The sequence below is a fragment of the Neovison vison genome, chromosome 8, assembly GCF_020171115.1.
Source record: "Neovison vison isolate M4711 chromosome 8, ASM_NN_V1, whole genome shotgun sequence".
Classification (NCBI taxonomy): domain Eukaryota; kingdom Metazoa; phylum Chordata; class Mammalia; order Carnivora; family Mustelidae; genus Neogale; species Neogale vison.
The window spans coordinates 29,019,817-29,047,773 of NC_058098.1; the positions used below are offsets into that span (position 1 = coordinate 29,019,817).

The following is a 27,957-nucleotide window of genomic DNA, read 5'->3' on the forward strand; positions in this document are numbered from 1 at the left end:
GACACCCCTTCTAGGAGTCATTTCTGATGAGCCAGGAGACAGCTCTTGGCGAGGCTAGACCAAAGGGTCCTCCTGCCCAAGGGAGCCAGCGTATATCTTTCCCACCCTGTGAAGGCTGGTCCCTGTACTCCTGAGGGGTGCACCCTCTGCCTTCAAACATAGCCCGGGGTCTGGGCTGGGCAGAGCAATGGCCCTGAGCCAGTTTAATGTCTCTGAGAGCCTGAGGGACATCACCATCACCTCCCAGGTGATGCCATAGGCTCACAAACACAGTCGTGGGCTGGGGTACCATGTGAGACATTTGGTCCAGAACCTCCTAGCTGCCCCTTGATGCTCTAAAGGGCAGTCACAGGAGCCTCTGGTCAGTTAGATGGGCGGTCCATACCTTTGATTTTAGAGATAGATCAGCCTTTCAAAATGTGGGGCTCAGGGAAAAGCCTGGGAGGGGGCCTGGCAGGGGTGTCTCCGCGGCTGCCCGCTCTGCCCCTTGCTCCCAAGGGAGCAGGCAAGGGTGATGTCAGTCCGGGGAGCCGTGTCTGGAATTGATATCCCAGGCAGGGGTGGAAGGGCCCCAGCCCACCTGATTTCTGGTCTAGACTCTTGCCGCGGCAGGACGGCACCCTGACCAACCTCCCCCACAACCTGGTGGAGGTGCTGAGGTCTTTCTCCCCGTCCCCCAACCGCCGCCCCCCCCCGGAGTGTGTCCGGTGGTTTGGCAGCCCCTTTCCTCCTCACAGCGGCGTGGGCCTGGCGCGCGCACATTTTGAGAAGCAGCCACCCTCCAACCTCAGGAAATCCAACTTCTTCCACTTCGTGCTGGCCATGTATGACCGGCAGGGGCAGCCTGTGGAGGTGGAGCGCACGGCCTTCATCGATTTCGTGGAAAAGGACCGAGTGAGAGGCTCGTGGGCTCACGGCACCAGAGCAGGGGGGAGGAAGGGGGTGGCTTCAGGGAACCCCCCCCCCCATAGGGTAGATGGATGGACCATGGTGGAGGGGTGAATGGGTGGGTGGGATGGATGGAAGGGAGGGAGGAAGGGTGGGATTAGGCAGGAGGTGCTGATGGGAGACTGCAGGAGCCAGGGGAAAGCTGAGCATCCCCATCTTGGCACCGCAGGAACCTGGGGCTGAAAAGACCAACAATGGGATCCACTATCGCCTCCGGCTGGTGTATAACAATGGTGAGTAAGGCTCACTCCTTCCTGTGGCTCCTGATGGGGAGGGTGTTGAGTGTGGTTCAATCACTAGAGGCCACAGCAAGCCCTCTCCACCTCCCCACCCTTAGGTCTTCGGACGGAGCAGGATCTCTATGTGCGCCTCATTGACTCCATGTCCAAGCAGGTGAGCCAGTCCAGGGGATGTTCAGGCCCATCTTGCCCCCCTCTTGGACCCCATCTGTGTGGGCACCCTCACCCCTGGCCCCACCTCCTCCTTGCTCCTCATCCCCACTGGTCCAGCTCCTGTGGCAGGAGGCTGTGTGGCCTCGCCCTCTAATCTATAAAAAGACAATGTTTGTACAGAGGCCCTGTCTTAGGTGACCTCCCCTAGAAGGCCAAACCAGATGGGCATGCAGGTGTGTGTGATTTATTGAGAAGCAGGAGTGAACCTTTCAGGAGAAGGCAAGGGAGGGAAGCAGGACAGAAAAGGCTGAGCAGGGCTCAGCAAGGATGTGGTTCCAGCTGGAGTCTTGTCTTAGCCTGATCCCCAGGGAGCTCTAGAGAAGGAATGGAAACAGAGTCACGCCCCCTTGAGGCAAGGAGGCCAGGATTCTGTACCCTGTATCAGTCAGTGGTTGTCTGGGAACCACTCCCATGGGGAGACATTTCCAAGCTAGGCAACTCCTATCTGCTGAGAGCAGTTCTCAAGAGAAAGCCCTCACCAGCCTCCACTAATCACAGCTGGGGGATGGTGCCCTGGTCCACTAAAGGGGGACTGGGTGAGGCCCCAGAATTTCTACTGCAGACCTTTAGCACTTGCTGGTCTAGAAGGTCACAGGAGGCTGAGAGGCCAGCATAAGGAGCTTGGGGAAATTGAAACCTGAGTAAATCCTGATGGATCCTGCCCAAGACAGGGCCCCAAGTGACAGAGCTTTTCAGGGAAGTTGTGTGTGCCAGTAAGGAGTAGGGCTGGGTCACAAATGGGCCCATTAGTGACCTGGAATGCAAGGTGGAGATGGGCTTTCCAACAGTCTTCTAACAGCTTCCACCCAATCTCGGGGCAGGGGAAGAAATTGTTTCTTTCTAGAAAGCCTGTGGCCACTGTGGTCTGGGAGGCAGATGAGGCAGCAGCCAGTGGGACTGTGTGGGGATAAGTGTGGAACGGGTGGGAGGAGGTCTGGAGAGAGGGAGGGACCCCACCAATGAGCGATGGCCTGGAGGCGCAGGGGGACATAAAGTGGGAAGCTGGAGCTACAGTTTAGGGAGCTCCCCCCTTGCTGCGGGGCAGAGTAGAGGCCAGGGAGCTGGTGGGAAGGCTGATCCAATAGCACAAGGGAGACGTACTGGCCTGGGATGGGGAGTGAGACTGGTGGGGAGAACCCAGAGGAACAGTGCTTGCGAGCAGGAGACAGAGATCACCTAGGGCCATGGGAACAGTGGAGATAGGAGTGTGTCTACCCCACCAACAGCCCGACCTTGTGGTCTAGGGACCTCCCCAGCCCCAAACAGAGCTGGCTCTGGATAAAGGTGCCTGTGGACAAACAGAATCTATAGACCCACCTCATGCCACCCTTGCCCACCGCAGCCCCCGTTGGGGTTCCTGGTTTGGGGAGCCGGGTCCCAGCTCCTGCTCTGCCTTCTTGGGCGCCCCAGAGCAAGTTGGAGTGCAGGATCTTCCCTGGGAGTAGGGCCCATATCTCCCCTGCACTTGGATTTGAGAACAACCTTCTTCCTCTTGAGCCTGTGCATTCCTCCTCTCCCCCAGGCAATCATCTATGAGGGGCAAGACAAGAACCCCGAAATGTGCCGCGTGCTGCTCACCCATGAGATCATGTGCAGGTGAGAAGGTTTGGGACACTTGCACCTTTGTCTCTGGGCCCCACCGGGCCCTGCCCCAACCACTGCCGACACAGCCCGGCTCTTCGAAGCTCCCTCGGGAAGCCAGATGGGGGGAGGCGATGAGGGAGGAGGGAGGCCCTTGAGCACAGTGCTGGCTGAAGAGAGGATCCTTGAGGCCCCATTAGCCTGGCCTGTTTATGTGGCTTCTCCAAGTGTTTTTGTAAGACAGGCCTCCTGCCACCACTGGAAAGCTTAACTAATAAAGCTCAGGGGAGGCTTGCTGAGGAGGGGGGCAGGGCTGGGCCTCCCGGATTAGCTTAGAAGCTAGAGAGAGGAAACTTTGCTGCCTCCTGGGTGAGCCACAGGGTGCTCCCTAGGGGAGGTGGGGGTGGGGCAGACACAACTCTTGGCTCCCCTTCCCCATTACCCCCAGATCTTAGTATTTCTAGATAAGGTCTCCCCAGGAGATCCCCCTCACACCGGGTCCTGAAAAGCAGTTCCTTCTGAATGGAAAAGAGAACAGTGTTCAAAAATCTGGTTGGGACCCTGGCTGCTCTTGGGAAGAGTAGTGACAAGGAAGGGGCGCGGGGAGGCTTCTGTGGCACTGATTGTGCGCAGTCTTTCTTCGACTGGATGCTGGTTACATGGGTGGGTTCACTTTCTGGTAATTCCTGAGCTGCATGCTAAAATCCGAGCCCTTTGCTATGTGAGAGAGACCTTGGAGGGGGCCTGCAGCCTGCCTTTACTGAATCCTCCAGGAGTAGCATGCCTTTGGGACAAGGGTCTCCTGGCCAACCTGGCTCTCCAGGTCCCGGTGAAGGACCCCTCTCCCGAAGGCTCCTGGAAGTGAAGCCCCCAGACAGGGATTCCATACTCAGAGACAGGACGCAGCACCTCCAACCGGAAGCACGTGTGCACATTTGCGCACACGCATGCGCACACAGACACACCTTCTCACTCCTCTTCCTCCAGCCGGTGCTGTGACCGGAAGAGCTGTGGCAACCGGAATGAGACGCCTTCTGACCCGGTCATTATTGACAGGTAGGTGCTGGGAAGGAGGCCCCCGGGAGACCAGGGCCGGCTGGTTTCAGCTGCAGAGCACGGGGGTACACGCACCGCCCCCCCGTTGGTGGCTGTAAGCAGAGAGAAACTACTAGACACGAGGAAGCTGCCGCCTCTGGCCTCTACAGGAAGCCGCTGGTGGTAGACTTCCTGGGGCTGGGCTTAGGAGTTATGCTCCTGGGGAAGAAAGCCGGAGGGCCAGGGCCTGGGGTGAGGGCGGGGCGGGAAGGAGATGAACCAGACCCCAGAGAGCGGCTGGAAGGACGGAGAGGCTGGCATGGGAAAGGCAGGGGAAGCCCGGCTCTAGTCCCAGGTCCACCTCCACCTCTCGCTGCTTGCCTTGACTTCTCTGCACTTCCGTTTCCTTCCACTGAAAAGTGGGGACATACTTGGCGCATTTCAGTCACAGGACTGTCAAGGTGACGGGTGTAAAATGCATTCTCCCACCATGACTTCTTTTTAAAATTATTTTTTCTTTTTGAAGAGCAAATTGCATAGGTAAGGTACAAAATTCAAAAGGTACAAAAGAGGACCCCACCCTTATGTACCAGGGACTTTTGTACCGTTACGTTTTTTAAAAAATTTGTAACAATATGTCTTAGAGATCACGCCATATCGGAACATAAACCCTGCCTTATTCTCCTTCTAATAGCACATTCATAGGAGCAAAAATTCAAGTTTAAAAGAGTTTAAAGCAAAAAGGCCGCCACCTTGGCATCTCATCCATCCATTGCCCTCCAGATAAGCAGCCTTTGTTAGCAGTTTCTTGGCCATCTTTCTTGACATTGTCTGCCCATAGACAAGAAAATACAGATACATATTCTTTTCGTACCTTTCCTTTTATGTTTCTAAAAATGCTGGCGTCCAAAATGTACCTTTCAGCACCTTTCCTTTTCTCTAAGAAACGTGCCTATCTGGGAGGTTATATCAGGACACAGGAAGCCTCTTTCCTCTTTTTTGGTACTGCAAAATATTCCACCGTATGGATGAACTATAATTTCTTTCAATCGTCTGCCATTGCTGGATGCTTTGGCCATTTTTGTTACTTTTTGGAGATCAAATATACTGCAGTGACTTACTTTGTCCTTGCGTCACTTTGCACATAGGTGCGTTCATAAGAAGGATATTATAGCAGCAGAATTGCTGGGTCAGAGGAGATGTGTGTTTGTAATTTTAATAGTTACTGTCAGTTTGCCCTCTGTGGAGATTCCACCAGTTGGTATTGGTACCAGCAGTTTTGAGAATGCCTATTGTCCACACTCTGGGCAATTAGATATGTTGTTACTCTTTCAACAAATTTTTTTTTTTTTTTAATATTCACCCCATGCCAGGGTCTCTTCTATATTTTATGGATTAAACAGTGACTAAAACCAGGACAAAAGGCTTGTGTTTATGGGCTTAACAATCTAGTAGGGGAGATGGACGTGAATGGAATGAATGAAATGTAGATTCTGTTAGATGGTGGTAATAGCTAAGGAGAAAAGGCAAGCATCAGGAAGGATCTGAAGTGCCCAGGAAGGGGGTGTGTGTGCAATTTTAGAATGTTTACAGAGAGCCTCCCTAAAAAGATGACATTTGAGCCAAGACCTGAAGGAAGGAAGGGAGTGAGCCATGTTTGAACCCAGGAGAGGAATATTCTTGGCTGGAGCGAACCTGATGTGTTTAAGAACAGTAAGAAAGCTCAGGTGACTGGCGTGAAGGGCACTGTAGGAGGAGATGGTGTCAGGAAACCAACAGAAGGGTCAGAGGAAGGTAAGACATGCAGACAGGGCCATGTAAGTTGCATATAGACCATTATAGGGAGTTTGGCTTTTATTCTGAGGGGCATGGAAGCCAGAGGTGTCAGGGGGGTGTTTGAGAAGAATGAAATGACCTGATTTATATTTTAGCAAGATCACTCTAGCTCGTGTGATGCCGATGACCTGTAGGAGTCAAGGATGGAAGCAGAGAGGTGAATTAGGAAGCCAGCACAGTTATTCAGGTGAGAGAAAGTAGAGACTATTAAAGAGGGGGTGTTAGGAGGTGGTGGCAGGAGGTGATTGAATATATTTTGTGGACAGAACTAACAAGATTTGTTATGGAAGGAGAGAAAAAGTGACAGAGAAGGAGGGGGGGTCAGAGATATCCCAGATGTCCAACCCGATCAACCTAGAAGGACAGAGTTCCTATTTACTGAGGAGAAAGAGATTTCAGAACAAGCAGGTTTGGGAGCTAGGAAGATCAGGAGTTTGGTGTTGAGATGCTTAGCAAACATCCGGGGTGCGGGGAATTAAAAGCAGGTGAAAACATAAGTACAGATCTCTAGGGAAAGGTTCAGGCTGAAGAGCTAAATCTGAATGAATGATTCATCAAGGGAATGAATGCTGAATGAAAACAGATGAGGTCCAAGAACTGAATCCTGGGCTGTTCAGTGTTTAGAGGCCATGGAGATGTGGAGCCAGTGAAGGAGAACAAGAAAGAGTGGCCAGGGAGGCAAAAGGGGAATCAGAGGATTGGAGTGTTCTAGAAGTCCAGGTAACAAACTATTCCAAAAAGGAGGAAACAGCCAACTTCAACAAATGGTTCTCATGGAGATGATAAAAAGACTAATTTGACCATCACATTTAGCAATGAGGGGGACAATGGTGACCTCAACAATAGCTATTTCAGTAGAGTGGAGGGGCAGAAGTCTGGTAGGAGGCTGTCTAACAGAAGAGGGACTGGAGGCAACGAACAGAGGAACTCTTGAGAGTTTTGCTCTAAAGGGATCAGAGAAATAAGATGGGGACAAGAGCACAGTGTAAGGCCCAGGAAAAAAAAAAAAAAAACAGCTTCTCCATATGCTGATGAGAAAAACCAGTGGGAAAGAGGGGAATAATGATGCAGGAGAGGAAAACTGCTGGAGCCATGTCCCGTAGCCAGCGAAGAGCATGGGATCCAATGCACCAGTGGAGGACTGGTTTAGCTGGGAGTGTAGACAGCTACCTATGGACAGAGCAAGGAAGTCAGGGAGCCTGGGCCCAGAAAGGGGACAAATCAGGACACCCAGTGTGGGAGCTTGCAGATGCCATTTCCTGATTGCTTTGTTTTCTCAGTGAAATGGGAAGCCAGGTCAATAGTTGAGCATGGAGGTGGTGAAGGAGACACTAGGGCCAAAAACAGGTGTCCAGGAGACTTAGTGGACCATGGAAATGTTGTGTGATTGCCAAGCAGCACTAAGGGCCTGCCTGGGGTTTGGTGTCATGAATTTGAAGTGAGAAATTTCTCCAGCCATACTGAGCAGTGGGAGAGTACGGGTGCGGGACAGGTGAGTGGCTGTGTGTATGCAGAGTTCAGGGTTTGCCAGGTGAGTACAAGGAGACATGAGAGGGCAGGAGAGTAAAAAGCATGTGCAAACGGTGTTTGCAAAAATGGAACAAGAAATTTAAGGGATAGGGAGAAGGATATGGGAGATTGAAGAAAAGGCTGGATGAATGGAATGTAGGTTCTGATGGGGCCAAACAATTTTTAAGTTGTGGTACCAGAAAGGGGTTGAACTGGAGGTTAGAAGATGGATGGTTAGACCATGGGTTGTCTGTAGGTAGACTTATTCAGGGAGATTGCATCGGTAAGATGTAGCCAAGGGAAGGTAGATACGAGGTCAGTGGAGGAAAGATGCTTGCGTAATACAGAAGACAATGTTTTGGAAGAATTCTCTATCTATGTTCATACTGAAATCACCACGAATTATGGCAGGATCATTGTTCAAGAGTATATATAGTGATGCAGCAGGAAAATCTTCAGAGTGAAGGCAAATGACCTTGGGGTTGAGAAATGACTGCAACAAGCAGTGGTCGCCATACTTTTTTGTCTTTTTCCATCATTGAAGTGAACTGTTGTATCCTGGTGAATTTCATTTCTCTTACTGTAAGGTTGAGCATGCTTTTAGGTACCTAAATTCTATTTGTTTTTCCTTTTCTTGGAACTCTTTTGTCGTGTCCTTTGCTTCTTTTTCTGTGAAGGACTGGCTTTTGGTACTGATTTGTAGAAGTATGTATTAAGGAAATTCGCCCTTTACATGAGTTGCAAAGATTTTTTTTCTAGTTGATTGTTATCTTGTAACTTTTCTTAAAATGAAACTTGCCCAACCTCTCAATCTTTTAAGATTTTTGTCATATTTAGAAAGGCCTCTTTCACAACAAAATTATTTTTAGAACTTTATCCTGTGGTTTCTTCTGGTCCTTTTATGGTTTCATTGTTTACACTTAAATATTTGGTCCATTTGAAAAAATATGTAAGTTGTTTTGTCTCATATCATACATACAAAAGAAAAATACAACAAAATGGAAATTGAGAAGCATTAATAATTATTATATACCTGTGAACTGACCAACAAACTTAAAATTAGAACATTAAAAATATTACTGAACCCTCTCTATATTCCTTCACCATCGCATACCACTGCCTACCCCTCTCCTAAAGATAATAAGTAAATTGAGCTCTGTGTTCACACACAACTCTAAAAAATAATTACGACATATTGTAAACACTATGTCTGGTCGTGCTTGTTTTTAACTTTATAAAAAGTATATTATGTTGTAGTAGTCTTCTAAAATGTTCTTTTTCAATTCAACATTATTTTTTAAGATTTTTCTGTGTTGCTATATTTATAGTTGGTTGTACTTTATTTTTGCTATTATAAGCAAAACTGTCCTGAACATTCTTGTCTGTCTTTCATGATTTGAACAGGTACAAGTGTGTATTTAGGATGTAAACCTAACACTGGAACTGCCAGGTCATAAGGTGTGCCCATGATTAACGTTAGGAGTCAATGTCAGACCATTTCCAAGATGGTTGTCCTGAGCAATGCTCGCACCTAGAGTGACTAAGTTCCTGTGGCTCCACCTCCTCACCAGCCCTTCCTAATGTTGAACTTCTTAATGTTTGACAGTCTAGTGGCCACAGAGGGACTTTTGTGGGCCCCTTAATTTGCATTTTCTTGATTATTAATGTAGGTTGAGCATCTTTATTTGTTTGTTTGTTAGTATTTGCCTTACTTCTCCTACTCAGTATATGCAGTCTTTTTTTTTTTTAAAGATTTTATTTATTTATTTATTTGAGAGAGAGAGAGAGAGAGGGAGAGCATGAGAAGGGAGAGGTCAGAGGGAGAAGCAGATTCCTTGTTGAGCAGGAAGCCCGATGTGGGACTCGATCCTGGGACTCCAGGATCATGACCTAAGCTGAAAGCAGTTGCTTAACCAACTGAGCCACCCAGGCGCCCCTAGTCTTTTTTTTTTTTTTTTAAGATTTTATTTATTTATTTGACAGAGATCACAAGTAGGCAGAGAGGCAGGCAGAGAGAGAGAGGAGGAAGCAGGCTCCCCATTGAGTAGAGAGCCCGATGTGGGTCTTGATCCCAGGACCCTGGGATCATGATCTGAGCCAAAAGCAGAGGCTTTAACCCACTGAGCCACCCAGGCATCCCTAAGCATATGCTAGTCTTTTGCCCATTTTTCTTTTTGAATTGTTTGGAGGATTTATACTGATTTAAATGGATCTTCATAAATCCTAGGTACTGATCCTTTGTCAGGAAAGTATATTTCAAGTATCACAGTTGAACTTACCAGTATTTTCCTTGTGGTTTTTACTCTGTGCTTTATTTAAGAAATCTTTCCCTATTCTGAGTCATTAACATATTCTTCTATATTTTCTTCTAAAGGTTTTACAGTTTTTCATTTTACATTTAGGTTTATAATCCATGTGGAACTAATTCTGGGGCATGGTATAAATTAAGGAATCGGGGCGCCTGGGTGGCTCAGTGGGTTAAGCCGCTGCCTTTGGCTCAGGTCATGATCTCAGGGTCCTGGGATCGAGTCCCGCATCGGGCTCTCTGCTCTGCAGGGAGCCTGCTTCCTCCTCTCTCTCTCTCTCTGCCTGCCTCTCTGCCTACTTGTGATCTCTCTCTGTCAAATAAATAAATAAAATCTTTAAAAAAAAAAAAAAGAAAAGAAAAGAAATTAAGGAATCAATGTAATTATTTTTACTCATGAATCACTAATTATTGTAGTATCATTTATTAAGTAGCTCACACATTCCTACTGAACTGTAGTACTATATTTATTCTAAATCAGATTTCCTTCTACTCGTGGGTCTGGTTCTAGACTATTTCTTATGTTCCTTTGATTTATTTGATAATCCCTGTGCCAACATCACCTTTTTATAATCACTATAGCTTTTTTTTTTTTCTCAAAGATTTCATCTATTTATTTGACAGAGATCACAAGTAGGCAGAGAGGCAGGTAGAGAGAGAGAGAGAAGGAAGCAGGCCCCCTGCTGAGCAGAGAGCCCGATGCGATGCGGGGCTCCATCCCAGGACCCTGGGATAATGACCTGAGCCGAAGGGAGAGGCTTTAACCCACTCAGCCACCCAGGCATCCCAATAGCTTTATAATAATGATATAGACAAGTGTATAGGGCAAGTCTCCTATCCTCTCTTGTTCTTGAGAGTATTGCATTTTTTTTATCTTTTGTGTTTCCATATAAGTTTTAGAGTCCTCTTATAAAATTACACACACACACACACACATCTTTTTGGGGGCTTTGATTAATATTACAGTTAACTTATACATTACTTTGGAAAAGAATTCACGTCTTTATGCTACTGAGTCTTCCTTTCCATGAATATGGTTTATCTCTTTACTTAATGTATATTTTCTCTAATATTTTTAGTAAAGTTTATAATTTTCTCAATAAAGACCACATGCACTTAACTTTTTTTCATTTAATTTTACTCATTAAATAAATATGTATTGAGTATCTACTATGTACAAGACACTGCTCTAGGCTCTAAGAATACTAGAGTAAATAAAGCAGACAAAAATATCTGTTCTTCTGGAGGGAGAAGACACAGGGGAGATAGGCAACAACAGTAATTCTAAGTATGTCAGAATGTGATATGTGGAAAAACTGGAGAAAAATAAAATTGGTCAGGAATTTGGGGATTAGGCAAATGTGATTTTTAAGTAAAGTGATCACAGGAGGCCAAATTGAAGGTGGAATTTGAGGAAGGATCCGAAGAGAGAATGAGCCTCTCAGGTGTATGGATAGCTTATTTATATTTATATTTATATTTTGTTGCAATTGCAAATTATATCTTTTGTTATATTTTCTAACTTGATAGTGTACAGAAATGCAATTGATATTTGCATGTGAATCTTTGTCTTTATGTTTGTTTTGCTTTTTATGTATAGATGGCCATCTTATGCAAACCATAACTTTTTTTCCTGTCCAATCCTTTTTCTTCAATATTTTATTTATTTGAGAGAGAGAGAGTAAGAAAGAGAGCATGAGCTGGCAGGAAAGGTAGAGGGAGAGGGAGAAGCAGGCTTCCCACTGAGCAGGGAGCCTAACATGGGGCTTAATCCCGGGACGCTGAGATCATGACCTGAGCTGAAGGTAGACCCTTAATGGACTGAGTCACACAGACCCCCCCCCTTTTTTTTTCCTTATTTTATTGCTCTGACTAGAACCTCAAATACAGCATTGAATATAAGCAGTGGCAATGGCATTCTTGTCTTGTGTTTGATTTTAAAGAAAATGTTTCCAATGTTTCACCATTTAAAACATGGTTAACTGTAGCCATTTGGTAGCTATACTCTACCAGGTTAAAAAAGTTTGGTAACCAATTTTTGTTTTGGGGCTTTTAAAATCATGAATGGATACTGAATGTTACATGCTGCTTTTCTCTGTATGTACTGAGTTGATGAGATAGCCTTTCTCCTTCAAACTATTAATGTAGTGAATTTCATTAACAGTTTTCCTAATCCTGAATTACTCCTGGTATAAACCTAACTTGATAATGGTTTACTGTCTTCTCTATATGCTGCAGGATTTGCACTGTTAATAATATTTTTAGAGTTTTTGCATTTATGTTCAATGGTGTTTGGCTTGTGATTGTCTTATAATGTCCAGGTATGAGTTTGACAGTTAGTGATATACCAGCCTCAAATAGTTAGAAGGGGAATGTTCTTTCTTTTACTATTTGCTGGATGAATTTGTATGAGTTTGAATATATCTATTCCTTGTATGATCTGTTCCTTGAAAATTTGTTATAATTTGCCTTGAGTTTTCAGGGATGAAAAGGAGAGAATTTTTAAACAGTTGACTCATTTTTTTTATGGTCATGGACAATTCAGGCCTTCTATTTCCTTTTTACTCTGTTTTGGTGAGTTATATTTTTTAAGGAATTTTGTACATTGTACCAAAGTTTTCAAATTTATTTCCATAAAGTTGTTCGTAATGTTCTCTTATTTTTTGATCTCTATTGTATTTTTAGTTATGAACTTTTTCCATTCCTGATATTGTTTGCAGCATCTCTTTCTCCTTGGTAAGTTTTGCCAGAAATTTGTCACTTTTATTCGTTTTCTAAAAACAGTTTTTGGGGCACCACTCAGGTGGCATAGTTGGTTAAGTGTCTGCCTCTTGGTTTTGGCTCAGGTCATGATGTCAGGGTCATGAGATGGAGCCCCACATTAGGCTCCACACTCAATGTGGGATCTGCTTGAGATTCTTTGCCCTTCTCCCTCTTCCCTTCCTACTCATGCTCTCTCTTTATCTCTCAAATGAATAAATAAATATTTTAAATATATATATATATATATATATATATAAACAGAGTTATAGTTTTTCAGTCTTTTTCTAATGTGTGTTTGCTTTGCATTACATTAACTCTGCATTTATCTTTATTTTCTCCCTTCTTCATTCATTGGATTTATTTTTTTTCCTAATTTCTTGAGTTAGATACTTAGCTCCTGCTTACCTTCTTCCTTACCTTCTTCCTTACTAATACAATCATTTAAGTCTGTCATATTTCCTTAAAATACTACTTTCCTGCATCTCACCTTTTCACATCTCACATTTTTATTACCACTCAGTTTCAAGGATTGTTAAATTTCTGTTATGACTTCTTTTTCAATGCACGGGATATTTAGTGTTGTGTTTCCTTATTCTTCATTTTTCAATTAACTTTATGAGGTGTAATCAGTATGCAATAAAATGCACATAAAGGGGGCACCTGGGTGGCTCAGTGGGTTAAGCCCTGCCTTTGGCTCAGGTCATGATCTCAGGGTCCTGGGATGGAGCCCTGCATCGGGCTCTCTGCTCGGCGGGGAGCCTGCTTCCCCTTCTCGCACTCTGCTTGCCTCTCTGCCCACTTTTGATCTCTGTCAAATAAATAAATAAAATATTTTTTAAAATGTGCATAAAGTGTACAATTTGAAAAGCTTTGACATATGTATATACTGAAGAAACCATCACCACAATTATAATAGTGAACATATCCTTCATCCCTAAAAGTTTCCTCATGCCCCCTTGGAATCTCTCCCTCTCTCCCCTTACCTCTATCCTCAGGCAACCATTTCTCTGCTTTCTGTCAATATAGGTTGGTTTTCCTTTTTTAAAATTTTATATAAATGAAATTATACAGTGTGTGCTTTTTTTTTGGTCTGGGTGTTTTCACTCAGCGTAATCTTTTTTTGTGTGTTTCATCCACGTTTTTGCATGTATCAGTAGCTCATTTATTTTTATTCCTGAGTGGTTTTCCATTGTATGAATATAACAGTTTTTGTGTGTGTGCCATCATCTCTTGATAGACATTTGGGTTGTTTCCAGTTTATAACTATTATTAATAAAAGCTTTACAAACACTTATGTACAAGTCTTTTTATGGACAAACACTTTCATTTTTCTTAAGTAAAATCCTTGGAGTAGAATGGTTGGATCATATGGTAACTTTATGTTTAACTTTATCAGTAATTACCTAACTGATTTCCAAAGTGGTTGTGCCATTTTACATTCCCACCAGCAGTGTATAAGAGTTGTAGTTCCTCTGCATTCTCATCAGCATGAGAATAGTCTATCTTTTTAAATTTTAGCCATTCTAGTAAGTATGTGGTGGTATCTCTTTGTGATTTTTAATTTGTATATCCCTAATGACTAACAATGTTGAACATCTTTTCATGTGCTTTTTTGCCATCCATATATTTTCTTTGAAGAAATATCTGCTCAAATATTCTACCATCATCCCCCTTTATATTGGGTTGTTTTTTTTATTACTGAGTTGTAGGAGTTCTTTATATATTATGGATACAAGTCCAATATCTATTTTACAGAAATTTTTTCCCAGTGACTTGCCTTTTCATTCCTAACAGTGTTATTTGAAGAATACAAGTTTTTTAATTTTCATGAAGTCCAGTTTATAAATTTTTTCTTTTATGTATTATGCTTTTTATATCATAGCTAAAAAATCTTAAATCAATTACCTCAGCTTTCATTCTAGGAAACCTGATAAAGGAGATGAAATTAAATCAAAAGTAAGCAGAAGAAAGGAACTAATAAATGTCAAAATAGGGAACAGATAAACAATAGAGAAAATCAATGAAACCAAAAGCTGCTCCTTTAAGATCAATAAAATGGTTAAACCTATAGCCAGACTGATCAGAAAAAAAAGAGAAGACATAGTTTGCCAATATCAGAACTGAGAATGGTGACATCCATACAGCTTCTAGATTATTCAGTTGTTTTTTTATTATTTCATTTATTTCCTTTGTTGGCTTATTAGCCAAACTATTTTGTTACTTTAGTGATTGCTTTAGGGCTTAAAGTACACACCTTTAGGTTAGTGTAGTCTACTTTTAATTATATTACTTCATGTATAGTATGCTATTCTTGTCATGAATTCTATTTTTTTTAAAGATTTTATTTATTTGACAGAGAGAGACACAGCAAGAGAGCAAACACAGCAGGGGCAGAGGGAGAGGGAAAAGCAGGCCTCCTGCTGACCAGCAAGCCCGATGCGGGGCGCAGTCCCAGGACCCCGGGATCATGATCTGAGCCAAAGGCAGATGTTCAGTGACTGAGCCATCCAGGCATCCTAAGAATTCTATTTTTTTTTAAAGATTTTTATTTATTTATCAGAGAGAGAGAGGGGGAGAGAGCGAGCACAGGCAGACAGAATGGCAGGCAGAGGCAGAGGGAGAAGCAGGCTTTTATATGATATAAAAATTCATAATACATGGATTTTTTATTTAAACATCAATTATTTTTAGAAATTTTAAAAATATGAAAAATATCTTATACATTTACCTATGTAGTTACCATTTCTACTGCTCTTCATTCTTTTCTGTAGACCCAGATTTCCATTTTTCTTATATCTGAAGGGCATCCTTTAATATTTGTTTGTATTTTAACTGGGTATGGAATTCAGGGTTGACTTTTGTTGTTAAGGCGTTGTTCCACTGTCTTCTCTTTTCCGTTACTCATGAAAAATCTGGTACCATCATTGTCTTTGTTTCTCTGTGCATAAATGTGTCTTTTATCTCTGGCTGCTTTTAATATTTTTCTCTTTATTATTCATTTTTTTTAATATTGTATTTATTTGGGGCACCTGAGTGGCTAAATGGGTTAAAGCCTCTGCCTTTGGCTCAGGTCATGATCTCAGGGTCCTGGGATCAAGCCCCACATGGGGCTCTCTGCTCAGCCGGGAGCCTTCTTCCCCCTCTCTCTCTCTGCCTGCTTGTGATCTGTCTCTCTCTGTCAAATAAATAAATACAATCTTTTTTTAAAAAGTTTTAAAAAAAAGATTGTATTTATTTATTTTAGAGATAGAGAGAGTGAGTGGGGGAGCAGAAGAAGAGGGACAAGCAGACTCTGTTCTGAGCACAGAGACAAAAACAGGGCCCAATCCCAAAACCCTGAGACCATGACCAGAGGCAAAATCAAGAGTTGGATGCCCAACCTACCAAGCTATCCAGGTGCCCCTCTTTATTATTCATTTTAAACAACTTAATTATGATATGCCTTGGTATAGTTTTTATTCATATTTCATGTGTTTGGAGCTATTGATCCTTTTGGATCTATGAGGCTACAGTTTTCATTATACTTGGAAAGGCTTTTTAAAAAGATTTTTATTTATTTATTTGAGAGACAGTGTGAGCAGGGGACAGGGCAAAGGAGAGGGAGCAGCAGACTTGCAGCTGAGCAGGAAGCCCAATGTGGGGCTTGATCCCAGGACCCTAGGATCATGACCTGAGCCAAAGGCAGATGGGTTAACCAACTGAAACACCCAGGTGCCCTGTTTTGGACATTTTTTTTGCCATTATTTTCTCAAGTATCTTTCTGTACTCCATCCCCCTCTCCACTTCTTTGGGAACACTGATTACTCCAATTACAAATGCTAAACTGCTTGAGGTTGTCCTGCAGCTCACTTTACATTTCACTTTAGAGGATTTTGTTTTGTTTTGTTTTTCATTTTGGATAGTTTCTACTGCCATGCCTTAAGTTCACTAATCCTTTCTTCAGTCCTGTTTCATCCATTGTTAATCCCTTCCAATATATTTTTTATCTTAAATGTTGTAGTTTTCATCTCCACAAGTTTGATTTGTATATTTTTTTATATCTTCCACATCTCTGCTTGAATTTTTGAATTTACCAAATACTGTTGTAATTACTTTTAAAGACTTCTTCTAAATTCTAATATCTGTGTCTATTCTATTTTAATTGATTGATTATTCTCATTATGGGCCTTATTTTTTTGCATCTTGGCATGCCTGGTATTCTGTAATTAGATGCCAGACATTATGAATTTTTCCTTCTTGGGCTTTGGATATTTTTGTATTCCCATAAATCTTCTTGAGCTTTGTTCCGGGATGCAGTTAAGTTACTTGTGAACAGTTTGATCTTTTTGAATCTTGATCTCATGATTTATTAGATGGTTCCACAGCAATACTCAATCTAGGACTAATTATTCCCTACTACTCGAGTAAGACCTTCTTGAGTACTCTACCCAATACCTCATGAACTCTGAGTTTTTCAAGTCTAGCTCGTAGAAACAGGCACTATTCCTATCTCTGTGCAAGCACCAGGACTGCTCTCTGTATTCCTTTTGGGTAGTTCTTTCCTTGGTCTTGGGTAGTTTCTTCATATGCACAGACTGATTAGTACTCTACTAAATACTCAAGGGGGACCCTTCACAACTTCCTGGGTTTTTTTCTACATACTTCTTTCCTTTATGAGGCTCTGTCCTATGAAGTCTAGCAACCTTGGGACTCTTCAGTGCATCTCCTCAATTCTGGGGTCTCCTAGCTCTACCTTAGTTCCCCCTCTTGTGCTGTGGTCTGGAAACTCTCAAAGCAATAGTGAGACATTTGTAATGTTCACCTCATTTATTTCCCACCTTTTGGAGATCACTGTCTTTTGTTATCTGATGTCTATTACCTTGAAAAAAGTTTTGTACATTTTGTCTTGTTTGTTTTATTTTTAGGCCATAGGTAAATGTGGTCTCTATTACTCCATCCCGGTTAGAAGCAGAAGCAGAAGTATGGTTTTTAATTCCCAAACGCGGTATTTTTAAATTTATTTTTGTTATTAATTTCTAACATAATCGTGTGTCTAATAAGTCTAACACTTTATATATATGTTCATTTAATCAATATTTTTAAAAGATCTTATTTATTTGTTTGAGAGAGAGAGTGAGTGAGAGAGAGCATGAGTTTGGGGAGGGAGAGGGAGACACAGACTCCCCACTGGGCAGGGATCCCAACCCTGTGCTCCATCCCAGGACCTGGGATCATGACCTGAGCTGCAGGCAGACGCTTAACTGCCTGAGCCACAGGTCCCCCTAAATCAAGATTGAGTGGTGTGTGGCTCAGTTGATTGGGTGTCTGCCTTTGGCTCAGGTCATGGTCCTGGGTCCTGGGATCAAGCCCCACGTTGGTCTCCCTGTTCGGTGGAGAGTCTGTATCTCCCTTTCTCTCTGTGTCTCCCCCTGCTTGTGCTCCCTCTCTCTCTCTTTGTGTGTGTCAAATAAATAAATAAAATTTTTAAAAAGATTTTAGTTTTTTTTTTTTAATTTGCATGACAGAGAGAGGAAGATCACAAGTAGACAGAGAGGCAGGCAGAGAGAGAGGGGGAGGCAGGCTCCCTGCCGAGCAGAGAGCCTGATGCGGGGCTCAATCCCAGGACCCTGAGATCATGACCTGAGCCGAAGGCAGAGGCTTAAACCTCTGAGCCACTCACGCGCCCCATAAATAAAATTTTTTAAAAAAAGATTGTTAACTATATTGTCTAGATCTGTCTTTAGTTATCTTTTTCTGCTTGACCTATTAAAAATTGAGAGATGAGGTTATAATCTTCACTTGAATTTTCAGCTTATCTTTATCTTTCAATTTTATATATATATCAATATTTATATATATATTAATATCAAAAATTGATGGAACCCACAAAGATAGGCCAAAAGTTCATGTGGAAGATTAATATATACAATATGTAATTAATAATATATATATTGGTGACTATCTTATTGAATGTGGAGAAGTTTTAGAATCTTATAACTTTTTTCTGGGTTGAACTTTTTATTGGCATTTATTGGTCCTTTATTTCTAATATATATTTTGCTTTAAAGTTCATTTTATCTATGGGGCGCCTGGGTGGCTCAGTGGGTTAAACCACTGCCTTCGGCTCAGGTCATGATCTCAGGGTCCTGGGATCGAGCCCCGCATCGGGCTCTCTGCTCAGCGGGGAGCCTGCTTCCTCCTCTCTCTCTGCCTGCCTCTCTGCCTGCTTGTGATCTCCGTCTGTCAAATAAATAAATAAAATCTTTAAAAAAAAAAAAAAAGTTCATTTTATCTAATACTATTTACAGACTCTCTTAACTCACTTTTGGTTCTATTTGGATCATATACATTTATTCATCCTTTATTTTCAACCATTATATGTCCTTATGGTTCAAGTATTTCTCTTTTAACAGCATATTGCTGGATTTTTTTTAAATTATTTTATTTATTTACTTGAAAGAGAGCAAGTGAGAGAGAGCATGAGAGGGGAGAAGGTCAGAAGGAGAAGCAGACTCCCCATGGAGCTGGGAACCAGATTCAGGACTCGATCCCTGAACTCCAGGATCATGACCTGAGCCAAAGGCAATCACCTAACCTAATTCTAATCATATTAGAATTAGCAGAAGAAGTCTTTAAAAGTAATTATTTTTTAAATCCAGTCTATTTTTTAACTGACAAATTTAGTCTATTTTCTTTATTGAGATTATTGATTTATTTCAACTATCTTACTTTGTGCTTTTTATTTGTTCCACCTCTTCTATGTTTCTTTGTTTTCCTTTCTTACTTTATACAAAAAATTGAGAATTTTGTTTGATGTAGTGTATGTGTTTCTTATACATTTTCCCCTCTACTGATTTAGAACTTTATTCACTTAATTTCTGTTCTTTTAGTTATTACCCTTGAAATTTAGTATGTATTCTTAACAAAGTCTTAATTTCTTTCCTAATATTGGAATCTTGGATGGTGGTGTGCTGGAGCTGGCTCATATCAGTTCACAAGAGCTAATTATTAGTATCTCTTCTCAACTCCATATTCAATGACATCACACTAGTAGCTTGAAATCAGTCATGGAGAGAACATATACAGCCATGGAAATCAACAAACATTATAAATCATGGGTTTCCCCACCCAAAAATTATTGTTCAATATTTACCAACTCACCACTGATCTTAGACAGTTCCATTACCCCTGCCCTATTTATAAGACATGTGGTCCAGAATTTTAATTCTTTTAAAATTCCACACATTGTTGTTATTTTTAATTATGCATGAATTTTTTTCTTTAGATTGATCAGGGTTTTGTTTTTTGTGGGTTTTTTTGTTTTGTTTTTGCTTATCTTTTTTTTTTCCTTGTATCTTATAACTATCTCTGGGATCCCTTTCTCTCCTTCTGAAGTATATCTTTTAGAGGTTCCTAATTTAATGAAGGTCTGTGGTGGTAAACACCATGCTCACTTTTGTTTTACTATCACTGTCTTTATATCACTGTCTTTCTTGAAAGGTAGATTTCCTGGGAACCTAATTCTATATTGATAGTTAGTTTTTTAATAAGCACTTTGAAAATGTTTCCACTATTGCTGTTGAAGAGTGCAGCATAAATGTCATTCTTTTGCCAGCAAATCTTTTCTCTCTGTCTGTATAGAAGAGCTTCTCTTTGTTTTTGTTTTTTTTTTTTAAGATTTATGTATTTATTTTTTAAAGATTTTTATTTATTTATTAGACAGACAGAGATCACAAGTAGGCAGACAGGCAGGCAGAGAGAAGGAGAGGGGAAAGCAGGCTCCCCACTGAGCAGAGAGCCTGATGTGGGACTTGATCCCAGGACCCTGGGATCATGACCTGACCCGAAGGCAGAGGCTTTAACCCACTGAGCCAGCCCAGGCACCCCTTTTCTTTGTCTTTGGAGTTCTTCAGTTTACTTTAATGTGCCTTGTTATGAATTTTTTTAATCCTGCTTAGAGTTTGTTGATCTTCTTGTATCTGTGGATTTATATCTTTCTTCACTTCTGGAAATTGCTCAGACTTTGCCTAATGTTACATCTTGGTTGTATTCTCTCTTTTCTCCTTATGGCACTTTTTAAAAATATCTAACTGTACTTTCATTTTTTTAATTAACATATAATAAATTATTTGTTTCAGGGGTACAGGTCTGTGATTCATCAGTCTTACACAATTCACAGCACTCGCCATAGCACATACCCTTCCCAGTGTCCATCACCCAGCCACCCCATCCCTCTCACCCCCCTCCACTCCAGCAACCCTCAGTTTGTTTCCTGCAATTAAGAGTCTAATATGGCCCATCTCCCTCTTTGGTTTTGTCCTATTTTCCCCTTATGGCACTTTAAATGAGACTCCAATTTAGACCTTTAATCCTATGCTCCACATATCCTAAACAATTGTGTATGTCCTATTTTTCTCTTTGTACTGCATCCTGGGTAATTCTTTTTTATTCATCTCCTCACTCACTAATTCCCTTTAGCTGTATCTAAACTATTGTTTAATTTATTCAATGAGCTACTAATTTCAGTGATTTTATTTCATTTCTAAAAAGTTTTATTTAGTTCTTTTTCAAATATGCCTGGTTACTAGGGGTGGTGTCTCTTGGTGCTTACTAATTTTTTTTAATTAACTTTTTGTTTCTTTAAAATGTTTGTGGTTATTTTACATTCAGTACTTGATAATTCCAGTATCAGAAGTCCTTGGGTTCTATAGCTATTGTTCATTACTTCTGCTGACTCTTATTTGTGATGGCTTCTTTCTTTGATGTTTTTGTTGTTATTATTGTGGTAGTGATTATTTTATCTTATTTTAGCCCACATTTGGTTGAATCACATCAGGACCAGAATAGGCTATGCTTTCCTCTGTAAGGATTTGTTTGATTCTACCAGGAGGAGGCAGTGCTACCTTTCTAGGATCTTCAGAGGATTCAGGGCCCTCATCTTAAGTGGTCCCTATTCTCCATCCCAGTGTGTTTGTATTGCCATTTGACACCAGTACAACCCTAATATTTTTGCTAGCTCATAGTTCATAGCTCCCACTTAGATTTCAACTTCTTGTTTTTGGTTTCTTTTCTTTCTTTCTTTCTTTTCTTTTTTTTTTCCTATTTTAATCCTTGGATTTTCCTTACTTTTGGCTAAAACTTCAGGATATGGTCATATTGGGAAGGCACTTTATTTATTTATTCATTTACTTATTTATTTAAGTAGACTCCATGCCCATTGTGGAGCCCAGTGCAGCACTTGAACTCATAACCGTGAGATCAAGACCTAAGCTGAGATCAAGAGTTAGACACTTGGGCGCCTGGGTGGCTCAGTGGGTTAAGCCACTGCCTTCTGCTCAGGTCATGATCTCAGGGTCCTGGGATCGAGTCCCGCATCGGGCTCTCTGCTCAGCAGGGAACCTGCTTCCCTCTCTCTCTCTGCCTGCCTCTCCATCTACTTGTGATTTCTCTCTGTCAAATAAATAAATAATAATAATAATAAAATCTGAACAAACTCAAGTGACTTTTAAAAAAAAAAAAAAAAAAAAGAGTTAGACACTTAACTGACTGAGCCAGCCAGGTGTCCCAGGAAGGCACTTTAAAGGTATTTACTCTACCATAATACTGGCAGAGGAAATCATCCATTTGGAATTTACTCTGGTTAAAGTTAGGAAGTATGGGTTCACCTAAGACATCTGAGTGGCTCAGTCAGTTAAGCATCTTCCTTTGTGTCAGGTCCTGAGATCAAGCCCCACATGGGGCTCCCTGCTCAGTGGGAAGCCTGCTTCTCCCTCTCCCTCTGCCTTTCCTTCCAGCTTGTGCTCTCTCTCTTGCTCACTCTCTCTCTCTCTCTCTCTCAAATAAATAAATAAAATCTTTTAAAAAAAAAAAAAGAAAAGAAATATGCATCCACCTATATTTTTTTCTGATAGCTCCTGTTGTCCCAACAACAATTATTGAATAATCCATCTTTCCCCTACCAATTGTAAATATCACCCATGTCGTACTCTAAATGCAATTATTTGTATTTCTGGACTTTTCATCCTATATCATTATTCCTATTTATTTATGTGGGAGTACAATGCTGTTTTAATTTTTGAATATTTATAACACTTTTTAGTAACAGATCTAGTGCTTCTCTGCATTACTCTTACGTTTTAGAATTTTCTCAACTATTCTTTTGTTCTTTTTTTTTTTTTAAAGATTTTATTTATGTATTTGAGAGAGAATGAGTGAGAGAGAGCATGAGAGAAGAGAAGGTCAGAGGGAGAAGCAGACTCCCCAAGGAACTGGGAGCCCGATGCAGGACTCGATCCTGGAAGTCTGGGATCATGACCTGAGCCGAAGGCAGTTGCTCAACCAACTGAGCCACCCAGGCGCTGTTTTTGTTTTTGTTTTTTTTTCTTTTTGAGAGAGAGAGAGTACAAGTTGTGGGGGGAGTAGTGGGGGCAGAGGTAAAAAATCAAGCAGACTCCGTGCGGAGCATGAACTTGACATGGAGCTTGATCTAACACCCCTGAGATCATGACCTGAGCTAAAATCAGAAGTTGAATACTTAACTGACTGAGCCGCCCAGGTGTCCCCCCAACTGTCCTTAATTATTTTTTATATTAACTTTATAGTTAGATTGTCTAGGTCATAAAAATTACTTACTGATATCATTTTTTAAGGTGTGTTAAAAAAAAAAAACACCTAACAAAATTTACTATCTTTATCATTTTAAAATAGTAGCGTTTGGTGGCTCAGTGGGTTAAAGCCTCTGCCTTCAGCTCAGGTCATGATCTCAGGGTCCTGGGATCGAGCCCCACATCGGGCTCTCTGCTCAGCGGGGAGCCTGCTTCCTCCTCTCTCTGCCTGCTGCTCTGCCTACTTGTGATTTCTCTCTGTCAAATAAATAAATAAAATCTTAAAAAAAAAAAAAGGTTGGGAACCATGTGTTTAAAAAAAAATAATAAAATAAAATAAAATAAAATAGTAGTGTTAAATATATTCTCATTGTTAGGCAACAAGTTTCCAGAACTTTTTCTTTCTGCAAAACTGAAACTCTGTATCCATCAAGCAGCAGCTCCCATGATCTCCTCTCCCAGTCCTGGTAGCCACAATTCTACTTTCTGTTTCTCCAAATTTGGCTACTTTACATATCCCATATAAGTGGAATCATACAGTATGTCTTTTTGCAACTGGCCTGCTTTACTTAACATACTCTTCTCAAACTTCATCCATGTTGTAGCATATAACAGGATTTCCTTCCTTTTTAAGGCTGGATAGTGTTCTGTTTTACATACATACCACATTCATCCATCAGTGAACATTTGGGTGCTTCTATCTTTCGGCTATCATAAATAATGCTGCTATAAATATGAGTGTGAAAATATCTCTTTGAGACCTTACTCTTTGGATATATAACCATAAATGCTATTGCTGGATCATATGACAGTTCTTTTTTAAATTTTTTAAGGATCCTCATACTGTTTTCCATAATAGGTGCACCATTCTACCATTTCATCAAGAGCAGACAAATGTTCTAATTTCTCCACTTCCTCACGAACACTATTGTTTTACAGTAGCCATCCTAATGGGTGTGAGATGATATCTCATTGTCTTTTTTTTAATATTTTTTATTTTAAATAATCTCTTCAACAACGTGGGGTTCAAACTCACAATTCCAAGATCAAGAGTCACATGCTCTACTAACTGAGCTAGCCAGGTGCCCCAGTATCTCATTATTTTGATTTGCATTTCTCTAATGATAAGTGATGTTAAGCATCTTTTCAGTTGCTTTTTGACCATTTCTACATCATCTTTGAAGAAATCTCTATAAAGTCATTTATGTGTTTTTGTCACTGGGTTATTTGGTTTTTGTTGTTTTTGAGTTTTAGGAGATCTTTTTATATTCTGGATATTAACTATTTTTCAGATATGTGATTTGCAGATATTTTCTCCCATTCTGTAAGTTGCTTTCCACTCTGTTGACTGTGTGTCATATTTACTGAGATTGTGTTTAATTCAGATTAACCTAGATGGAAATGAAATCTTTACGATGCTAAGTCTTGAAAGTATCATGTGAAATGTAGCTCATTTATTGTATAAGTGGGAATTTAAGGAGGGTTATTCAAGTCTCCTATTCCCCTGTTGATCTTCTGCCTAGTAGTTCTGTTATTGAAAGTAGGGCATAAGAGTCTTCAATTCTTGTTGAATTATCTATGTCTTCCTCCAATTCTGTCATTTTTTTATTTCTTATATTTTGGAGCTTTATTATTTCTTTCTGACAGATTGACATTTTAACATAAAATGTCATTATCTCTTATAATAATTTTGTCTTAAAGTCTATTTAGTATGGTATTAATAAAGTTGCTCCTGCTGGCTTCTGGTTGGTTTTCTTGATATCTTTTGCAATCCTTTTATTTTCTTCCTATTTCTATCTTTGAATCTAAACCGTGCCTGGCATAGACATCATATAGTTAGATTATGGGTTTGTTTGTTTGTTTATTTATTTATTAATATTTTATTTATTTGACAGAGAGAGGTATGGCAAGAGAGGGAACACAAGCAGGGGAGTGGGAGAGGAAGAAGTAGGCTTCCCACCAAGCAGGCAGCCCAAAGCAGGGCTTGATCCCAGAATCCCAGGATCGTGACCTGAGCCAAAGGCAGATGCCTACATGACTGAGCCACCTAGGTGCACTTAGGTTATGTTTTTTAATCCATTCTGCCAATCTCTGCCTTTTAATTTGAGTACTTGATCCATTTGCATCTAATGTACTTACTGATAAAGTAGGATTTATGTCTGCCATTTTGCAGTGTGTTTCCTATCTGTTGTATTTCCCTATTCCTCTATTATTGCTCTTCTCTGTGTGTTAAATTGATATTTTCCAGTGTACTGTTTTAATTCTGTTATTGTTATTACTGTATTTTTAAGTAATATTCTTAGTGGTTGTTCTGGGAATTACTATTAATATCTTGATTTAAAGCAATCTAATTTAGGGGTGCCTGGGTGGCTCAGTTGGTTAAGCATCTCATTTCAGCTCAGGTCATGATCTCAGGGTCCTGGAATCAAGCCTAGCATCAGGCTCCACTCTCAGCAGGGAGTCTCTTTCTCCCTCTCCCTCTGCCCCTCCCCCTACTTGTGTGCACTGGACTCTCTCTCTCTCAAATAAATAAATAGAATCTTTTTTTTTAAAAGATTTTATTTATTTATTTGACATACAGATATCACAAGTAGGCAGAGAGGGAGGGGAAGTAGGCTCCTTGCTGAGCAAAGAGCCTGATGCGGGGCTCAATCCTAGGACCCTGAGATCATGAACCGAGCTGAAGGCAAAGGCTCAACCCACTGAGCCACCCAGGCGCCCCTAAATAGACTCTTTTAAAAACCAATCTAATTTAGGGGCGTCTGGGTGGCTCAGTCGTTAAGCATCTGCCTTCGGCTCAGGTCATGATCCCAGGGTCCTGGGATCAAGCCCCGCATGAGGCACCTTGCTCAGTGGGGAGCCTGCTTCTCCTTCTCTCTCTGCTGCTCCTGCTTGTGCTCTCTCGCTTTCTCTGTCAAATAAATAAATAAAATCTTTAAGAAAAAAAAATCTAATTTAGACAGTATCAACTTAGTTTCAATATATGTAAAACAATGCTCTAAGACAGCTTCATTGCCTCAATTCTCCTTTGTTAGAGCCTTGTCAGTCAATCACATTGTATTTTTACACATTATAAACACATCAGCACAGTTTTATAAATACTGTGTCTATTAATATTTCTTTTTTTTAAAGATTTTATTTATTTATATGAGAGAGAGAGCAAGCCAGGGAGAAAGCATGAGCAGAGGGGAGGGGCAGAGGAAGAACCAGACTCCCAACTAAGCATGGAGCCTGATGTGAGCCTTGATCCTAGGACCCTGGGATCGTGAACTGAGCCGAAGGCAGATGCTTAACCATCTGAGCCACCCAGGTACCCCATCCCCATTAATACTTCTTGCAAGAAAGATCTAACTTCAAGAAAGATCACTAACAAGTCAGGAGTTCTCTCAATTTTTGTTTATCTGAAAATGTCACAATTCATCTTTCATATTTATTTAATTTTTCAAAAATGTATGCTTCATGTTTGAAGGATAGTTTTGCTGGATGTAGAATTTTGTTGACAATCATTTTCTTTCACTACTTTGAATGTCATCCCTCTATAATCTGACCTCCATAGCTTCTGATGAGAAGTCAGCTCTTAATCTCATGAGGCTCTCTTGTAGGTAATTGTTGCTTCCCAGATTCTGTCTTCAGCTTTTGACAGCTTGAATATGATGTGTCTACATTGTGGATCTCTTTGAGTTCATATTACTTGGCGTCCATTAAGTTTCTTGGATGTGTAGAATAATGTTTTTCACCAATTTCAGGAAGTTTTTGTCAATTATTTCTTTTTTTTTTTTTTGAAGATTTTATTTATTTATTTGACAGGCAGAGATCACAAGTAGGCAGAGAGGCAGGCGGAGAGAGAGATAGGGAAGCAGGCTCCCCGCTGAGCAAAGACCCTGATTTGGGGCTTGATCCCAGGACCCTGGGATCAAACTGAGCCGAAGGCAGAGGCTTTAACCCACTGAGCCACCCAGGCGCCCCTCAGTTATTTCTTCAAACATTCTTTCTGCCCCTTTCCCTTTCTTCTTTCCTGTTGGGGCTTCCATTATGAATATGATAGTATGTTTGATGGTTTTCCACAACATCTTAGGTTCTTTTTACTCTTCTTTGTTCTTTTTCCTTTCTGCTCCAGAACTAGATAATCTCAACTGACCTATCATCAAATTCATTGATTTTTTTGTTTCTGTCAATTCAGATATGCTGTTAAGTTTATCTAGAAATTTTTCACTTCAGTTGTCCTTTTCAGCTCCTGAATTTATTTTTTTTAAAGATTTTATTTATTTATTTATTTATTTATTTATTTGAGAGAGAGACAGAGGGAGGACAAGCAGGGAGAGGGGCAAAGGGAGAAGGACGCGGAGAGTCCCCACTGAGTGGGGAGCCCAGTGCTAGGCTCAGTTCCATGACCCTGAGATCATGACCTGAGCCAGAGTCAGACCCTTAACTGACTGAGCCACCCAGGTGTCCCATAGTTCCTGAATTTAAATGTGGGGGTTTTTGAAAAATAATTTATATCTCTTTATAGGTGTTCTCTATATGGTAAGGTATTCTCATACTTTTCTTCAATTCTTTTAAACATGGTTTTCTTTAATTCTTTAAACTTGTTTAGAATGGCTGATTAAAGTCTTTGTCTAGTAAATTTAATATGTGGACTTCTTCAGGGACCATTCATATTAATGCTTTATTTCTTGTGTATGGGCCATACTTTACTGTTACTTTGAATATCTCAAAATTATTCATCAAAAACTGGGCATTTTAATAATGTAATGTAATAAATGGAAATCAGCTCCTCCTTCCCAATGTTTGTTGCTGTTAATCTTTGTTTACTTAATGACTTTTGTGGACTAATTCTATAAAGTCTTGTTGTGTGTGGCCACTAAAGTTTTTGTTCGGTTAGTTTAGTGGTCAGCTTATGATTGGACAAGCATTCTAAATGCCTTAAAGCAATTTGTATTTAATC

General features: G+C 41.0%; 1 protein-coding gene across 3 annotated transcripts in view; it reads left to right on the top strand.

Annotated features, from left to right (window-relative positions):
* Positions 1 to 27,957, top strand: part of EBF4 (EBF family member 4) — a 57,667-nt gene that overhangs the window by 9,901 nt on the left and 19,809 nt on the right. For all 3 annotated transcript variants that reach the window (XM_044263335.1, XM_044263334.1, XM_044263336.1), the window contains 5 exons: positions 738 to 894; positions 1,118 to 1,181; positions 1,286 to 1,341; positions 2,923 to 2,996; positions 3,969 to 4,037. In XM_044263335.1, coding sequence (XP_044119270.1) covers positions 738 to 894; positions 1,118 to 1,181; positions 1,286 to 1,341; positions 2,923 to 2,996; positions 3,969 to 4,037 — 420 coding nt within the window. The remainder of the gene's footprint in view (positions 1 to 737; positions 895 to 1,117; positions 1,182 to 1,285; positions 1,342 to 2,922; positions 2,997 to 3,968; positions 4,038 to 27,957) is intronic.